Consider the following 17511-nt stretch of genomic DNA (forward strand, 5'->3'; position numbering starts at 1 on the left):
GGGGGAGGGAAATGGGAGGCGGTGGCGGGGAAGAGACAGAAATCTTTAATAAATAAATAAATTTAAAAAAAACAAAAAAAATTTAATAACCTAGGAAACTCAAATTTCAAAGGCTTGCTGTTGTAGAAAGCTGTCCTCCAGTACAGCATGACCTGTTGAACCCTAGGCAGTTGTGATTCCTGGCAGGAGACCTACATGAGGATGGGGAGATCTGTAACCAGTAACAGTGTCCAGGTAGTGTGCTCTGTAGGCCTAGACCATCCTTGTGGGTGTATAATCAGTTAAGATACTGACCGTTGAATATCTGAAACATGGCAAGTCAGTGTAAATTAACTAGCCACGTAGAGTAAGTGGTTTCCGTGATGTACCATTCCAATGAGGCTCATTTCTGGCGTTAATGGTGTGTGTGACCTGAAACACTGTCCTGGCCTCCTCCCTATTCTATACTGAGATGATGCTCTTTCCCCTATCTATTTCTTTTGTGGATACATTGATCTTTGTGATCAGACACCACCCCCATTCCTTACTGTTTAAATATGTAGTCTGCAGGAAAATTTAAATCAAATATCAAAATATCAAGATTAGCTCCTGCTGTTGTTTCTTAAGATAGATCACAGAATAGAAAGAAATGATTAACTCAAGCTGTTCTTTCTATGGCTTTGATTCTTATTTTCAAAACCGCCTGCCTGGCTGGTAGTTTCTAAATAACTACTTTAAATATGCAACCCAGTTAACTTGTTCTGAAATCGTTATTGTTTCCTCATTTGAAAAAATACTCATTACAGACCTACTGTGAACCCAGCATCGTGCTAAGCATAGGGCTTAACAAGCACGTGGTCCCCGCAGAGTGAAATTGAATGGCAAAAATAGTGAGTAGTTAGTTATCCTAGTGATAAAGAATTATGAAGCCACATGCAGGATGAAAATGGAGGAATAATTAGAATCTGGTCCAGTGTGATATTGTGACAATATTTGTCTCCAGTCCTTCATAGAATAGGGAGTTAGGAGTGAGGAGAAAGTTTCAGAGAGGGGACATTGCAGAGGTGGTCAGGGAGGATAAAGCCACACTAGGATGGCTGGAGAAGCTGCAGGTCACTATGTAGCTACAGCAGGAGGATGGTCTGTGAGATGTGGTTCTCTAGTGAATAGTACCTGATTCAGGTGCTACCTCTCTGTGGAGCTTGTCACAGGAGTGTGGCATGAATTAGTGTTGTTACTCCATACACATAGTCCTCCCTCTGCACTGTGCCAGTCGTGGGAAGACATGGTCATTTCTTGTCATTCTTTTTGTGCCCAAGAGTCTGAGGTAGACTTGATGTCTCTTTTCTGCTTCATGTTTCATGGCATCTTTGTCTCCTTAAGTGTTGTTCTTTCTTGTTATTATTATCCTCACCTTTGCTCCCTTGGTTCAACCTGATCCTTCAGCATCTAGCAGGTGGGACAAAGTAAATACATGCTATTTGTTTTAGAGTGACTGTGATTTATCAGTACACAGTGCATCTTTTCACTATGAGAGGACAAATACACCAATGACTATAGATGAGATTGGAAGCAATGGTGTTAACTCAAGCATCTACAAGAGAGAAAGCTTTGCTCACTGCTTCTGCTGATGAAACACTGTGTGGCTTCGTGGGCTCTCAGTTCAGCTATGTAGATCCTAGTAACTCTGAAAGGTGAATGGAAACAAAGAGCCACAGAGATGTGTTTTCTTTTGTTATATATTTTTTAAGAAAAACAGTGAAAAGTTCTTCCAAGTTTGTAAGTATCTTTAAGTGGCTCTCTTAATGTTATTCTCCATCTCTGTAGTCCCTAGTAACATTTCTCCCTGCTTTAATTGAAGGCTCTTGAGATCTGCCAACAAAGAAACTTTGTAGAAGAGACAGTTTATCTCCTGAGTAAGTACATTTGTTTATTTTAGTCCCATAAGCATAGAAGTGGGGGCAGGGGAAGATTTGTCATAATATGTATAAAAATGGACACAGATTTGAGAACAAAGTGACAGACATTCAGGCCTAGTGTGTATAAAATTGTAACACATGGAAAAGGAGAGTCCTAAACCCAGTAGCTTAGGAAGGCTTACTAGAGCCATGCTTCTAAAGAACATATAGCAAATGTGTGATTAAAAAAAAAAGCAACAAAGCATGCAAAAACATATCATATTACACAATACATTAAAATTGTAGATGAGCTGACAGATTTGGTTTTGTGACTTTTGGAGATTTTTTTCCTCCTTTAGTTTATAATTGGCTTACATCACCACACACTGATATGAAGTAATTCCTGTTTTCAAAAGTCACATTCTTAATAATTAGAATATGGTGCTTTAGAGCAAGAGGAAAGCTTCATAATATACTGTAGCTCTGAGTGCTCCCTTTTCCTCTGCTGCCCACCTCCAGACATGGCAGAGCAGGGGTGCCATGGGTACCATATACCAGGAAACTAGACTTGTCTGTCTTCCAGAGTGCATGAGAGCCGGCAGCTTTTACTGCGGATTTTCTGAGGAAGCTGTGCAGGTGCTGGAGACGCACAGCATAGACTAAATGTGAGCATCTCTCTGGCATCAATTCCCTGCCCGCCTGCCATGTTTCTCACACCACAGCCTTCTTCCACACACCACTCACTGTCATCGGCTCCTTTGGCCTTTGTTAACCCAAGTCTCCCAGTCTTCTGTATGGAGTAGCAAACTCATGGATGTTCAGCGTCAGCCCTAGAACTGCCCAGTTGTGGGATCTGCTTTCCTTAGGAGAAACATTTGAGGCTGTATTTTCTGCATGAGCACAGTTTGGGGCTTCTCACACCTTCAAATAGCTTATCTGTTCATTTACTTATTTTGACTATGATCCAACAGGAAGTATCTGTTTGAATTCATCTTTATGTCTTAGGAGCAGTAGATGACTTAATTCATGACGCTTTACTGGTCCCTACGTGGAATAAGAGACAAGGGTAAATGTAGTAAGCCTCAGGCAGACAGTTGGCCTCTACTGCATAAGGCCTTCCACGTGAGCTCTAATAGCAGATTGTGAAAATTAGGAAGCGCCCACAGGTTAGTGAGCAGAAGAGGCACAATGATTTCCAAGTTTTTTAAAGTCTTAATTGTATCAGAATTTCCAAAAAAATTTACAGGCCTGTGAGAAGGAAGGCAGAATGCAGCCAACTCAGCTTGAACTCAAGCTGTATAATTCAGTGACTGCAAGAGCTTCCCAAGTTACAAATACTGTGTTTCCTCTTCTATTTAAAAAAAAAAAAGTAATAAGTAATATTAAGCCAGGCATGATGACACATCCCTTTAACACTAGCACTCAAGAGGCTGAGGCAAGCAGATCTCTGTGGGTTCGAGGGCAGCCTGATCTACATAATGAATTTCAGGCTAGCTAGATCTACACAGTGAGGCTGTCTCAAAATAAAGGAAAAAATGTTTCAAAATATTCAGTGTTTTAAGCTGGAGAGATGACTCAGCAGTTAAGAGCATTTACTGTTCTTCCAGAGGGCCCAGGTTCAATCCCTAGCTATTACATGACACATGGTAGTTTTGCCACTCTGGATCTAAGGGAGACAGTGCCCTTTTCTGGTCTCCATGAACAGTAGACATGTACATTGTACATGTACATACATGCAACTAAGACACTCCTACACATAAAGTTAAATAATAAAATTAAATAAAAATTAAAAAATTAAAGTTGAGACTTAAGGTAAAGCATCCTGCCTAGAATTATAGTGAGAGTAAATGATGTCATTCACATAACAACATCCAGTGAACACTCCACACAACAGCATGAGCATTCAATAAATAGGAAGTATTTATTTGACTGTCAAAATAGGAAATTCTTGTGTTATGTAAGAAAGTCAGCTTTAGTCTTCTTTGAAGCTTTGTAAACCAATTAAGAAATGTGCTGTTTCTTTTTTAAATGAATAAAGTATCCCACACTTCCTCATCCCATCTAGGCCGAATGGGAAACAGTCGAAGTGCCCTCAAGATGATTATGGAGGAATTACATGATGTTGATAAAGCAATCGAGTTTGCCAAGGAGCAAGATGATGGAGAACTCTGGGAAGACCTGATTCTGTATTCCATTGACAAACCACGTAAGCAGAGAAGCCATTTGATTGTAAAGTTTCTTGTCAGTATGTTTTATAACCCATTATGTGAGGAAGAATTATCTCAGGGTACACTGGGCTAAAATTATGGCCAGGTGGGTTGGTGGAGAAGTTTGATCCCTAGGTCCCACATGGTGGAAAGAAACACTGCTCCCTCAGGTTGTCCTCTGACTTCCACACACGTGCACACAGTGGAATGCTCTCTCTCTCTCTCTCTCTCTCTCTCTCTCTCTCTCTCTCTCTCTCACACACACACACACACACACACACACACACACACAGTATAAATCAATGTAAGTGAATAGGTAGACAAATGAAATAATGTTTTGATGGGAAAGCATCCACAATGAATCCAGCAGTGAAAGTACTGGGGATTCTTACCCATCCCGTGTAGAAAGTTCAGAACCTCCTTCTCTGCAAGCCTGAGGGTGAAATTAGTCCTTCGGAGTGTAATTTCAGTATAAAGAGGATGAGTTCTTGAGAGTTTAGAAATTCACATTTTAAACACTTTTTTTATATATTTTTTTATTTTTTTTATTGAAAAAAAATTCTGCCTCCTCCCAGCCTCCCATTTCCCTCCCCTTCCTCCCGCTCTTCTCCCCCTCCCCCCACTTCTCTTCCCCTCCCTCTCCAGTCCAAAGACCAGTCAGGGTTCCCTGCCCTGTGGAAAGTCCAAGGTCCTCCCCCCTCCGTCCATGTCTAGGAAGGTGAACATCCAAACTGGCTAGGCTCCCACAAAGCCAGAACATGTAGTAGCATCAAAACCCCGAGCCATTGTCCTTGGCTTCTCATCAGCCCTCATTGTTCGCCATGCTCAGAGAGTCCAGTTTTATCCCATGCTTTTTCAGTCACAGTCCTGCTGGCCTTGGTGAGCTCCCAATAGATCAGCCCCACTGTCTCCGTGGGTGGGTGCACCCCTCGTGGTCCTGACTTCCTTGCTCATCTTCTCTTTCCTTCCACTCCTCATTGGGACCTTGGGAGCTCAGTCCAGTGCTGCAGTGTGGGTCTCTGTCTCTATCTCCATCCATCACCAGATGAAGGTTCTATGGTGATATGCAAGATATTCATCAGTACTGCTATAGGATAGAGTCATTTCAGGTTCCCTATCCTCAGCTGCCCAAGGAACTAACTGGGGACATCGCCTTGGGCTCCTGGGATCCACTCTAGGTTCAAGTCTCTTGCCAACCCTAAGGTGGCTCCCTTAATTAAGAATTGTGCTTCCCTGCTCTCCTATCCAACCTTCCTTTATCCCAATCATCCTGTTTCCCTAAGTTCCCCCATCCTCCCCTTCTCCCTTTTCTCTCCCCATCTTCCCTTACCCCCATCCCACCCCACCCCCAAGATCCCAATTTGAAGGAAATAGGTTGTTATTTTTGATCTAAAGTTGAATGGTGAACAAATACAGCTCATCCTAATATTGCTCATGTGGTTTTTGTTTGTTTGGGTGGGTGATTTTTTGTTTTTGTTTGTTTGTTTGTTTTTCTCTGAGTAACAGTCCTGGATGTCCAAAATTTTGCTTTCTCAACCAGGCTAACCTTGAACTCAGAGATCTGCCTGCCTCTGCCTCCCAAGTGGCTCATGTGTTATTTTTGCATGGTGTTTTGTAGCATTTATCACTGGCTTACTAAACAACATTGGCACACATGTGGATCCGATTCTACTAATCCATCGTATAAAGGAAGGAATGGAGATTCCCAATTTGAGAGATTCCTTGGTTAAAATTCTGCAAGATTATAACTTGCAGGTAAGTATCCCTAGACAAAGGAGCATGGGAGTGAACAGATTTATCCTTTTCTAAATAAGTATTTCTAAGCCACTTAGATGTTTGTCGGACTGCAATTCACTCTTTAGAAACCTGTTCAAATAGAGACACTGAAAACATCTCAATTTAGGAAAGCCATTTGATTCCTCAGTCACCTCCAGTTTTTCTTTTGAGGAAGCGTATTTTCACTTAGGTGGTAATACAGCGTAGTATTGAAGAGGGCATGAGAATAATTACAAAGAATATCTGAACAGGTCACAAAATGTTTTTAGAGAAAATAAATATTATGTGCAGTTTGGGAGAATAAGATATATTTTTAAACACTCAAGTAGTTTTCCTTGCAACCACTGAAGGACTCCATTGCCTAGAACATGCTTAAACACGGGATCTAATGAGCCTTTGTCTAACTGGCACACTGATGCCGCTTTATTGTCCTTTAGTTCAAAATTTGTGTTAAAAAGAATGGAACCCGTTATTTTATATAAATAATTAACACACTAGTTACTAAGCATCCTAACTTTTCTCTTTACAAGACTGAACAGTGAGTATGTTTCAGAATCCAAGTAGCATCCTTAGGACTCAAAACTGCTTAAAATACATTTACTTTTAAAATGCAGAACATTCTCCCTACAGTCACTTGGACGTGTTTTTGTTGTAGTAGATGAACTCGCATTCCTGGAAACAGTAGTGCGTTGTCCAGGTTGTAGGAAGAACGTTGTGATGCAGATGGGTCATGTCACCGGTCACTGGGAAGGGTGTAAGGTAGAGGATTGCCTGCTGAACTCCGGAATGGCACCAACAGTCAGCGAGAAATGTGCGGGAGTGGCCGACCAGGAGGGACAATGATTGTCTCTCTGGAGCGTAGTACTGTTACTGTAACACTTCTGTAGCTGCAGTGAAGGTGTTCAAAGAGGGTGGGGTTAACGTGGTCGCAGAAGAATTAGGTGGGAAATTGAGATGCCAGGAACTTATGGAATCAACCAAATGGACTCTGAGAAATGGCTGGTACAGGCAAGGGGGACTACAAAGGAAATTCCAGCATCCTGTGGTCCTCAGAGAACTGTGAGATGACTAGAAGGAACAACTTGAAAGAGGTGGGGTTTTTCTTCTGTAGAGGGAGGTGGACAGCCTCCCTCTAGAACCTTCTCTTGGGAGCACTGCATAGGAGATAGATTAGTTGAGGCAGAAAGACTGAGGGCCTGTTCTGCAGAGCCTGACCTTATGCTGGTGTTTATGGACAATGGCCTTGGAGGTTTGTAGAGGACCCTGGAGAGATTATTTGAGGGAGAAAGAAAAAGAAGAGGGTAAGAATCTAGGAAGCAGCTAATATGGAGAAGCAGGAGAAGAAAAGCACCTGCTTTTTTACAGTTCCCCAGGAATGCACAACAGTAATCCAGACTAGGAAGCCCATCACAGGCTTGTGAGTGGGCTCTGGGGGAAATGGGGCCAATAGTCGACCTTAGGATACCCTGGGTGTGATACTGATAGTACCCTCCCCTTTGGTGGGCCTGACTTCCTGAGGTAGAGTACAATATGCTCGAGGCTTCAAATCTGATGTATAAAAAGTGTTTTGGACCACTGTGACACCTCTACCTGACAGTGGATTCTTAGACTGGTGCTTGGACATGGGTCTCTGGGGTGAAGCCATGCTTCCAATACCAACCCTGTGATGCCAGAAGCCCCTGGTACACCCTCCTTGTGTTCATCTCGTGAAACCTGCAGTCTCATTATTCATCCACTTTCTATGAACAAATTTGCAGGTTCTGAGCCAGCTGAAAAATACAAAGCATGAGATATAAAATGAACATTTAACATAAAAAGGATCCCCTGAATCTGTGCCTTCCCCTCTAAATATAAATGCGTAGAGAGCTTTCCTTATACCATGTGAATGTGCAGTTGGGTAGCGATTTAAGGAGACCCAGAAGTCTTCTGCCAGTGCCTCCAGAGAGCCATGGTTATCCATCAGTACCTGGATAGAAGAGCTACTCGGAGGGAGAGGAAGGAATGGGGAGTTGAGGGCAGACCCACAGAACTATCACACTAGGGCTGGCCCAGTGGAGAGCACAGGCCCCAGTGGAGATGCCAAGAAAAGCTGCAGTTCCCAAAAGTGCTTCCGATTCATTGAAGAAGACTTTAGATCTCTCTCTCTCTTCTTCCCTCTTCCTTCCCTTCTCCCTCTCCCTCTCTTCCTCCCTCTCCATTGGAAGAGCTGCTCATTTTTATCAGTGGTCATTTGTTTATCTTTTCTACCTAAGCATCCTATTGTGATCATCATAAAAATATCCCGGGTCTCTTTGAAGCCATTGGCAGTTCCTGGAAGATTTTCACAGACATGCTTTTATTATATCTGTCTTTATTTTTTGTTTCATAGAACTATATTTCATGTTTTCATTTATAATAGAAAAAGTACAATCCCCCATAAGTCTTCCAAATTTAAGGGAAGTATTACAGGCCAATGAATTTTTAGGAATCCTATGTATGAGGTAATGAAACCCTAGTGTAATGAAACCCTTCAGACATAAAGGTCCAGAAGGATTTCTCACTGGTGCTGCCATACACCTTCTCAGTGCACTGAGGTCAGAGAGGAGGCTTACAGTGTAGTCATGTGGGCCCTGAAATGTGGAGGCAGCTGTTATTTGAAATGGGAGAGAGGGAGGGAGGGAGCGAGGGAGGGAGGGAGGGAGGGAGCTGTGAGGAAATTTAACAGCTCTTCTGATGTTACCATTTCATACTTCCTGACAACAGCTCTCTTCAGCAGGAAGGTAGCGGAGTTGAGCGTATTCACAAGATACCCGTGCAGTTAGGGAAGTGGAAATTAGCGCTTTGGTCACTAGTCACTTTGTTTATGCCAGTCTTATTGACAGAGGTTTTAGGTTCATAGCGGGCCTCTAATTAGCATTAGTCCTATTGCTCAGAGTAGACTAAGACTCCCAAGGGTCAGTGACCCGCTGGCATGTCAAGATACTGAACTAATTTTAGGCTCAGGCCCTGCGAGGGAATGTCATGCCTTTTCCTCTAGGACTGCATCAGCTCTAACAGGTAATCCGTAAAACGTGTGCCAGTCAGGACCACTTCCTGACTTCCCTCTGGAGAAAAGACAGTAGGCCTGTTGTTCCTCAGGAAGCAGGAAGTGTGGGGACCGAGTCCTTGTTGAGAGCAGAGGCCCGAGCTGTCCAGGTCGTCATGTGATGTGCAGTGAGTCATTTTCCACCTGAGGTCTCTTTTCCCAGATGCTCCCTAGTCATTCCAGGTCTACAAACAGATTTCCTGCATTTACATTTGCCACTTAAAATCGAAGACACAGTCGGTTTAAGACACAGTCAATTTCCCTGCCCTTTGAGGAGGGGGCATGACTTTCTTTTTCACTCATGTATTATCTAATCTCTCCGTGTTTTTCCTGACATGGTTTTTAAACTTGCAGATTTTGAAATAACCTTTTGAGACCAAATGGACTTTTTTCTTTGCAGATGACTTGAGTTTGATCTTACCACCACATTTAAGTGACACAGGTGGCCTGTGCCAGCCAGTCATCACTTCCTTGATCCTTTTAGTTCATATATATTCTGTGTTATTATGAGTTAAATACAGACATGATTTTAAAGTCTTTTTAAACTGAAAACTAGACCTTCACATTTATCTTATGCATTTTATTTCTCTCTGCACTTAGTCGTCTTTGGCAGTAATCCAACACGAGCAAAGCATCCCAAGTAGAAGTCCCATGACACCAATGACCTCAGGACGAGGCTGGAAGTGAGGAAACGCATGGGACTTGGAAGCCAGCTTGCTGGCAGCCATTTGCTTTCTAAGGACAAGCATATGCAAAGTGAATAAGGCAAAGCCAGCAAAATCCCAGTGCTCAGAGCCTTTTCGAATAAAAACTGCAGAAACTTGGCAGTTTTTCTGGCACGTTCCCCACAGCAGCTGTTTCTAAGGAGCCGTAGCTATTTCTCTGATGTGTGGTTCTTTATTGCTTTGTGAAGTATCTGTGAGACTACAGTTTTGCTTTTACTTGGAATTATTATCCATGGTGATGTGCTTTGGAGGAATCAGAAAAACTATGGAGCAAATCTAAGGTCTCACGTAGGTTGTCAACACCAAAGTATGTTCTTATCTAACTTCACCATAGCATAGGGATGGACCATTGATCACACAGCTGCAGCTTGTTTCTAAAACAGTTGAAGGGGAAGTGGAGAGGAACAAGGGTGGTGGAAGGGATAGAAGAAGAAGTTGGTCCTTAGGTGTGGATAATCTGGGAAAAATAGAAGGACCTTCCATATGGAAAAGGAGCTTCTGAAAAGATAATATTTTTCCGTCTGAGAACTGTCAATAAGTATTTTTTTTTGAGAAAGAAACTAGTGTTATGAAGTAGAGAGAAGGCAGTGGTTTATGTTGGATAGAGTTTTTAAAACCAGAAAGGTTAGTAAGCAGGGTTGGTAATCGTGTTCTCCTGTTCTCCAGGTGCTGGAGTCTAACCAGGTAAAGCTGTTTAGGTCGTGGCCTGTCTCTTTAATACCATGATCTCTCAAAGAGGCCAGATCCCACTGCCTGGAAGCTCTCCCTACTGTGCTGTGACTTTATAACTCCTTACCTGTCTTGCCCTGGTACCTGACTCCTTCATGTTCCTTCAAGTAGGCCAGTCTGGACTAAATCGTGTGGTGGAGAAGTTCCACCACCTCCTCCCAAAAGGAAACAAGACTCAGATATTTGCCTTTGTTTGGGGATTTTTCATGGCTCTCCTCTGCCGCCAACCCTACCTTATGCATTAAAGGGAAGGCTCTTCTTCCTCGTAGACTTCATTCATGTCGTTGTCCGTGATACAATGAATTGTCCCTTTCTTACATTCTTCCCATCGTAGCTCATGTGGTCGCAATGCCCTTTTCTTTTCTTAATGACGGTCATTCCTGTGTCAGCTCCATATATGAAAAAACATGTCTTACCTCTCTCTTTCTTCTATTCAACACTTCAAACTGATTTTTATTTCTGAAAATGATATCAGAGGGAACCAGCACAGCAAAGAGACTGCTTGTACAGCGGAGTACTGTCTGTTTTCCTTCACTGGCCTTGGTTGCCCTAAACTATTGTAGATATTGAGTGCAAACGACCATTCTGACCGTGGACAATTCATTTTCTGTTAACTACCTTACTAGCATCGTGCCAGTGACAATTTGAATGTTTCCATATTTTTCTGGCTTAGAGCTGTGGGTTTTGATCAAATTGGGCAGAAAGTATCACTGTCGTTTTTCTTCTCATGGATTCTTGACTCTTGAAACTGAAAATGTTCCTAGCAGATGTGAGTAGGCAGGTTGTACCTGCTGTGAAAACACAGTCCTGGGGGAAGAGTTCTCAGCCGTTAGGCTTTGCTGTTTTCTTTGCAACCTGTGGGCTGTGCCTGCCATCCTTTCTTGCCCTGGCTGTCTGCCCTGGAGAGTGACACTCTGCTTCCTGAGACCTGTGCCAGAGGAGCTCAAACCGAGTTTATTGTTTTTTTATTGGACGGCAACAGCTTCCTGTAATTGCAAGTCAATTTTCAGAAAGTTTGCTAGCATCAATATTTTGTAAATGTCTTTCTTGATGTGTTGTTTTTCTTCTTTTTCCTGTATGTTATATGATTTCTGTTTATTTGAAGCTTTAAAAGGTTACATTTCTAGTATAATCTGACAGGGAAGTTAAGTCTAAGCACTGAGGTACACACCTGTAAACCTAACATTTGGGAGATTGAGTCAGGAGGATTCCTATATAGTAAGATACATTTTCATAGAAACATTGAAAAAGGAGGAGGGAGGCTTTCCACAAGTCCTATCAAAGTGAATACAGAATATTAAAATCATGTAGTTTTGCTTGTCACACCCAAATATGGAAGCCACAGGGGCAGAGCTGTAGTCGTCAGTTCTGGTCCTGAATATGTCCCGTCATGTAAGCTGGGCAGCCTCTAACTGGATTCCACCAGAGCTGATGTTCTTATGGTTTACATTGCATGTGGTTGCCATGGAGGACTGTGGTTGCTTTCCCCACTCCCATTCCCAGTGGTGCGAATTTACACCTGGGGACGAAAATTGCACGTCTAGGTTTAGAGCTGACAATGACTTCACTGTGAAGAAAGCCAAGGGCACCAGAGCACTTACGGTGACCTACAAGCACAGGCTTCTCTGCGCGCTTCTCATCTGCACCTAATGCCTTGCCCACTACGGACCCAGTGTGTTTGTCAAAGAGCAGATGGGTTTATTAAGTAGGTAGATGGCTTTGGAATGACAGGTTTTCCATCCTGTGCAAAGATGTGAAGGTTGAACTCCATGAATCATGCAAGAACCAAAGTGCCAGCAAGCAACCACACACAAAATTCAAAAGCCTGTAAGATAACGGTAGGATTTTAGTGCAGGGTCTTTTTAAGACTTTGGGATTTGTACTTGATTTTACTAATGCCACCATGTGGTCATAAAAACAAATAATGCCTAGCTCACTTGACAAAGTTTGGCAGGCAAGAGAACCAATAAGTGCCTCTGACATTTTCTGATTCCTCGGTTAGACACTCTTGATACTTGAATTGCTAAATGGTCTTTTCTTTTTAAACATGTACACTAGATTCTGCTTCGGGAAGGCTGCAAGAAAATCCTCGTTGCTGACTCTTTGTCGTTACTGAAGAAAATGCACCGAACCCAAATGAAAGGAGTTCTGGTCGACGGTGGGTAAAGCTGAAGGAACACTCAGAACCTTGTGCCATGCTTTCCAGAGAGGCCAGGCAAACGGAAATGTGCTTAACCTGCAGTGTGTGTGTTTTCTTACAGAAGAGAATATCTGTGAATCGTGCCTCTCTCCCATCCTCCCAACAGGTAAGATGCCTGCAGGGGAAATCATTTCCCAAACACGTGTTCATGATGGCTGGAATTGAGATTCTGAAACTGGCTAATGAGTGCCTGAAAAATTGTATGACTTTACAGTTGAGGAAGGGTTTCAGCCCCTTCCCTGCTCATGTGAATGCTGATGCTGCTGACTACAGAGCAGGGCATATCAGTATCTGGGAGCTTTGCAAGAACCCACAGTGCTGGCCCCATGGGGCTCAGAGTTCCCAGGAGTGTGGGCCTGAAAGCTGTTACTTCTAACAAGGTGATGCTCCTGGTTAAGGGCCCTTCTTTGAGATTCTTCAAAAGAAAAGAAAAGTGAAAACTTAACCATCCATATATTTTAATTTTTAGGGGAAGGCCCACATGTATATCTGGGGATCAGTTGATGAGTGGCTTCATCTTGACTAGTTTTAGGCACCCAGACCATAGCCCACCTTGGTGAAAACAGTACTCATCATCACTGAAAGGTAGAGGTTTCTGTCTCTGTTTCCTGGTAGAACTTCATACATAAGAAAAAATTCTTTATCAAAAGAACATTCTGATATGAGAAAGGACGCTCCTAGTTTGAAAGTAGAAATCAAAGCATAGTGGTGAGGATAATTAATATACAGATCAGCATGGAAGAGCACGAAGGTGTCGCTGCTCAGTACCTGGTGTTAGGAAGTATTCAATATGAAGTGCTCCATAGCACAGAAACATGGGGAGTCATTTCACACAAGCTCTGTTCCTGAGGGAGCAGGTTTAGGTTTTAAGTGCTTCTCAAACCATGGTACTTTATGTGGCATTTCAGGGGAACAGGGTCATGGATGTCTCTGTAAAGTTAAATCCTCAGCTTCTCCTGTGGAGGGCACTAGGCCTTATCAGAACTAATCTAAGCTGGCCATACAACAGAAGCAGATGAGAGGACCTGATCAAACAGAAGTATAGTAAATGCAGAAAGCCTGGGGTCCTGACCCAGTTCAGCCTCAGGCCTCAGTGAAAGGTCTTGGCAAAGGTAAGGTGAACTGAAACATTTTATCAAGTTACACACTTGATTTCAGCATGGGGTCATTGGAGTTGTGGTCAGGACACACAGAGATACATACATTATAGTTTTTCAAATATACATCACGATTTTTGCTGTGAAATTGTCCTGCACTGATCATTTGGTAACTGTTGCTGAGGCCAAACAAGTAACCTGTAAACTATAGTTCATACAAAGGGCGCCTCACCCCTCAAGATTCTTTTGTAAGGAAGCCTCCTCAAATGCAGCCTCTTGCTGGGAAAACCATTCAAGGCTGGGTGAACCAGTTCTAAGTCTGTCTGATGCACTGAATTCTCCTTTTGTCCTGAACCCCTTGCAGATGCAGCTAAGCCCTTCAGTGTGGTGGTCTTCCATTGCCGACACATGTTCCACAAGGAGTGCCTGCCCATGCCAAGCATAGTAAGTTGTCAGCCCAACACCTGCCAGCTAAAAAGAAACAGATCGCATCAGAGTTCACAGCTAGAATCCTTCATCCTTATGGCTCTGGCTTTCTTAATTCTAGTAGTCAAGACAGTTGGTCCTGTACTTTTTGCTAAATTTATAAATTCTGCGTCCATCCCTTCATCCAACCTTTCTTCAGCAGCATTGGAGAAAGGCTACATTGTAATAAATGTAGAGGCTTTTCCTTTCTTGTCTTTATTTCCTAAACAAAGCAGTGTTACAGCATTCCATTGTATTCAGTATGGTAAGTAATTGGAGATGTTTTAAACATATGGGGGATATGCATATGTTGTGCCTTTATATGTAAAGGTGTTCTAATTTTCTCTTACTTTCATAAAACACTAACAAAACCCTACTTGGTCAGGAGAGGGTTTCTTGCTTAAAAGTTGCAGTCCATCATGGAGAGATGCCAAGGCAGGAATGTAGAGGCAAGAGCTAAAGCAGAGGCCATGGAAGAACATGGATACTTGCTTGGTCAGCCTGGTTTATTATTTAATCTGGGACCACCTGCCTAGGAAGAAGTGGTACTGCCTGTAGGACTTGACTCTCCCACATCAATTATTAATCAAGAAAGTGTCCTACAGACTTGCCTACAGGCCCCTGTAATAGAGGCAGTTCTCAACTGAGGTTCCCTCTTCTCTGGTGACTCTGACTTGTATCAAGTTGAGGAAAAAAGATTAAGAGCCTAAACCAGAACAAAAGAAATTGAGTCATCTGTGGACTATGGACTATGGTATCTGAAAAGGGTCCTGGAATCTTCTCTGGGGTTGCCCTTCCTCTGTGTGTGTGTGTGTGTGTGTGTGTGTGTGTGTGTGTGTGTGACATAGACTCTATTGACTTTGCAAATGTGAAGTATACAGTATACTCTAGTTACCGTAAAAGCAAACCCACTTGAGTGAATCCATGCTAATGACTTGATGGCTACTGGGCTGTGGCTGTGGCCTGTATGGTAGAAAACACTTTGGAACTATTGGCCTTTTCTCAGCCTGCCTTGATGGCATGGTGCTGTTACTCCCAAGCTGCACCAGGCTGGTTCTGCTGTGATGCCCTTTTGTTTTTTTTTGTTTTGCATGTGTGTGCAAGTACATGTGCATGTGTTTGTATGCACATGTGAAGGCCAGATGACGACCTCAGATGTCATTTCTCAGGAGCTGTCTTCTTTACAGCAGTATCTTCTCACCAAGTCATCCAGGCTGCCTGACCATTGAGCCCAGGGACCCACTGGCCACATGTGTTAGCCCTGGATTATAAGAACATGCCTCCACATCTGGTTTTGGCTTTAATTTTAACATAGGTTCTGGGGCTTCAGCTCAGACTCTAATTCTTTCTCTTTACCAGCCGAGCCATCTCCCAGCTCTCTGGTGTCCTTTGGGTTGCAGGGTAACAGGAGGGTGTGACCTGTCTGAGCTAAAAAGTCTTCTTCCGAGCAAAAAATGATACTTAATCGCTTCAAAGCCCTGGGCCCCCTGAATGGTGCAATAATCAATCGTATTTCTGGATGTGAAAGGAGACAGCTTTTTAACCCATGCATTTGATTTCTTTGCAGAACGCTCCTGCACAATACTGTAACATCTGCAGTGCTAAGAGCCGTGGACCCGGAAGTGCCATCCTCGACATGAAGAAGTAGTTCTGCCTGCCTGCCATACAGCATGCCATTTGCAGCTCTGCTCCAGGTGGCTGGTGGGCTGCAGCAGCCGTGTTGATACCAGTGCTGTCCAGGGCTAACATGCGCTCTGCATCAGTTGCCTCTCTAGACCTACCGTCCAGAAACTTATTTTTGTCGCTGATGGAGAAGTCAAGGCTGTTCCATGCTGTGAAACATTTGGGTTTATAATCAACGTTTCATGGTTTGTTTATTTCGTTCATTTAGTTAGTAATTGAAAACCTAAGTCTCAGAGTCGACAATGACATTGTGACTTATCACAGCACCAGGCCTGAAGTGCACTACTGAGAACTGTCCCAGCTGTCCGAGAACATTGCAGGTGCAGTCAGCCAGAAGCTCTGCTAAAAACAGTTCTGGCATTCCTGGCTTCATTGTTTATATATCATCAACTGTGGTTAGCTTCCTGAAACACTGAAAACTGTCACTCATTCAGTGACCTATGGGATACCATTACCTGATGTCCTGCAACTTTATGTTTGCTACTTACATGCTGTATGTTCTTACAGTAATCTTATCAGGTATTCAGTGTTTGTTGAATGAATAAATGTTGTCCTTCTCATTGTGAAACCTCTATTGCATTGCTAGCAAACCAATATCCTGTAAAGAATAGAAGTGAGTTTGGGCACCTTAGTGTCTGATGAGTTGTGTTGGTTGAAAGTCAGCAGGAATCCAGCGATTCTGTCAGAGCTAGGAATACTCTCTAGAGCAGTGGGAGCTTGAAATGCCAAGGATGGGCTCAGATGTACCTCACTGCCTCTGAGGATGGGCCAGGGATGGGCCTTACTGTTTCCAAGAATGGGCTAGGGATGTGCCTCAGTGCCTCTGAGGATGGGCTAGGGATGTGCCTCACTGCCTCAACTTTTCATTGTTTGTAGCACAAATTCTAATTGCTCTTAATAAAAGTAGGGGATGAAAGCTGAAGGATCAGAGAAGCAGAGCTGCAGCCACTAGAATTCTTACCTGTGCCAATGCTCAGACCAAAGGGGGGATCCTGTCCTTACACTGACTGCTGCTCAGACTGCAATGCTCCTAATGGCATGTGATCCCAAGTGCTGGGATCTTCTTTGTGTGAGCTCTTTTTATCTTTTAGATTGGATCAGTTTTGTGTAGCCCAGAGTGGTCGTGAACTAACAGAGATCTGCCTGCCTGTCTTCTGAGTCCTGGGATTAAAGGTATGTGCCACCACTGCCTGGCCTTTAGTGAGTTTGCTCAGCACTCTGATCTGCAGGCAAGCTTTACTTGTTTAAACACATACACACACACCCCCCCAAAAAAAACATTGTTCATAACTTTCCTAATTTAATGTAAAGATTCTATTTATTGTTATCACTTGCTTTGCTGTTTGGAGCAGGTGCATGTTCAGAAAATTCTCACAGAACTTATTTAGAGGGGAAGCTAATTTCAACACATTTTTCTTCTGAGGTAAATTACACTAATTACTAGATCACATTTAGACAATAATCCCTAAGTACTAAAAAGAAATTAGTAAGATGTTTTCATTTTAAGTAACTGAGCCGAGATGCAAAAAAATCAAGTGTGTTGATTACCTTCTTCAAAAATAACCTTTAAAATCTTCAAAACAAGATTGTGTTGTAAACAGAAAACACAGGCCTGCCTCCCTGGATGACTTTTCCTTTTGAACAAACTGTGGCAAACGGTTAGAGCCAAGGATAATCAATCCTTTCCA

General features: G+C 43.0%; 1 protein-coding gene across 1 annotated transcript in view; it reads left to right on the forward strand.

Annotated features, from left to right (window-relative positions):
- The window catches only part of Vps41 (VPS41, HOPS complex subunit), a 131821-nt gene extending 115434 nt beyond the window's left edge, over positions 1 to 16387 (forward strand). Inside the window, exons 23-29 of the mRNA XM_005365457.2 lie at positions 1841 to 1895; positions 3943 to 4083; positions 5703 to 5839; positions 12437 to 12536; positions 12640 to 12684; positions 14040 to 14119; positions 15708 to 16387. Of these exons, the coding sequence (XP_005365514.1) occupies positions 1841 to 1895; positions 3943 to 4083; positions 5703 to 5839; positions 12437 to 12536; positions 12640 to 12684; positions 14040 to 14119; positions 15708 to 15788 (639 nt within the window). The 3' untranslated portion in view covers positions 15789 to 16387. The remainder of the gene's footprint in view (positions 1 to 1840; positions 1896 to 3942; positions 4084 to 5702; positions 5840 to 12436; positions 12537 to 12639; positions 12685 to 14039; positions 14120 to 15707) is intronic.
- Positions 16388 to 17511: the final 1124 nt, after the last annotated feature.

Source organism: Microtus ochrogaster, unplaced genomic scaffold (assembly GCF_000317375.1).
Source record: "Microtus ochrogaster isolate Prairie Vole_2 unplaced genomic scaffold, MicOch1.0 UNK2, whole genome shotgun sequence".
Lineage (NCBI taxonomy): Eukaryota > Metazoa > Chordata > Mammalia > Rodentia > Cricetidae > Microtus > Microtus ochrogaster.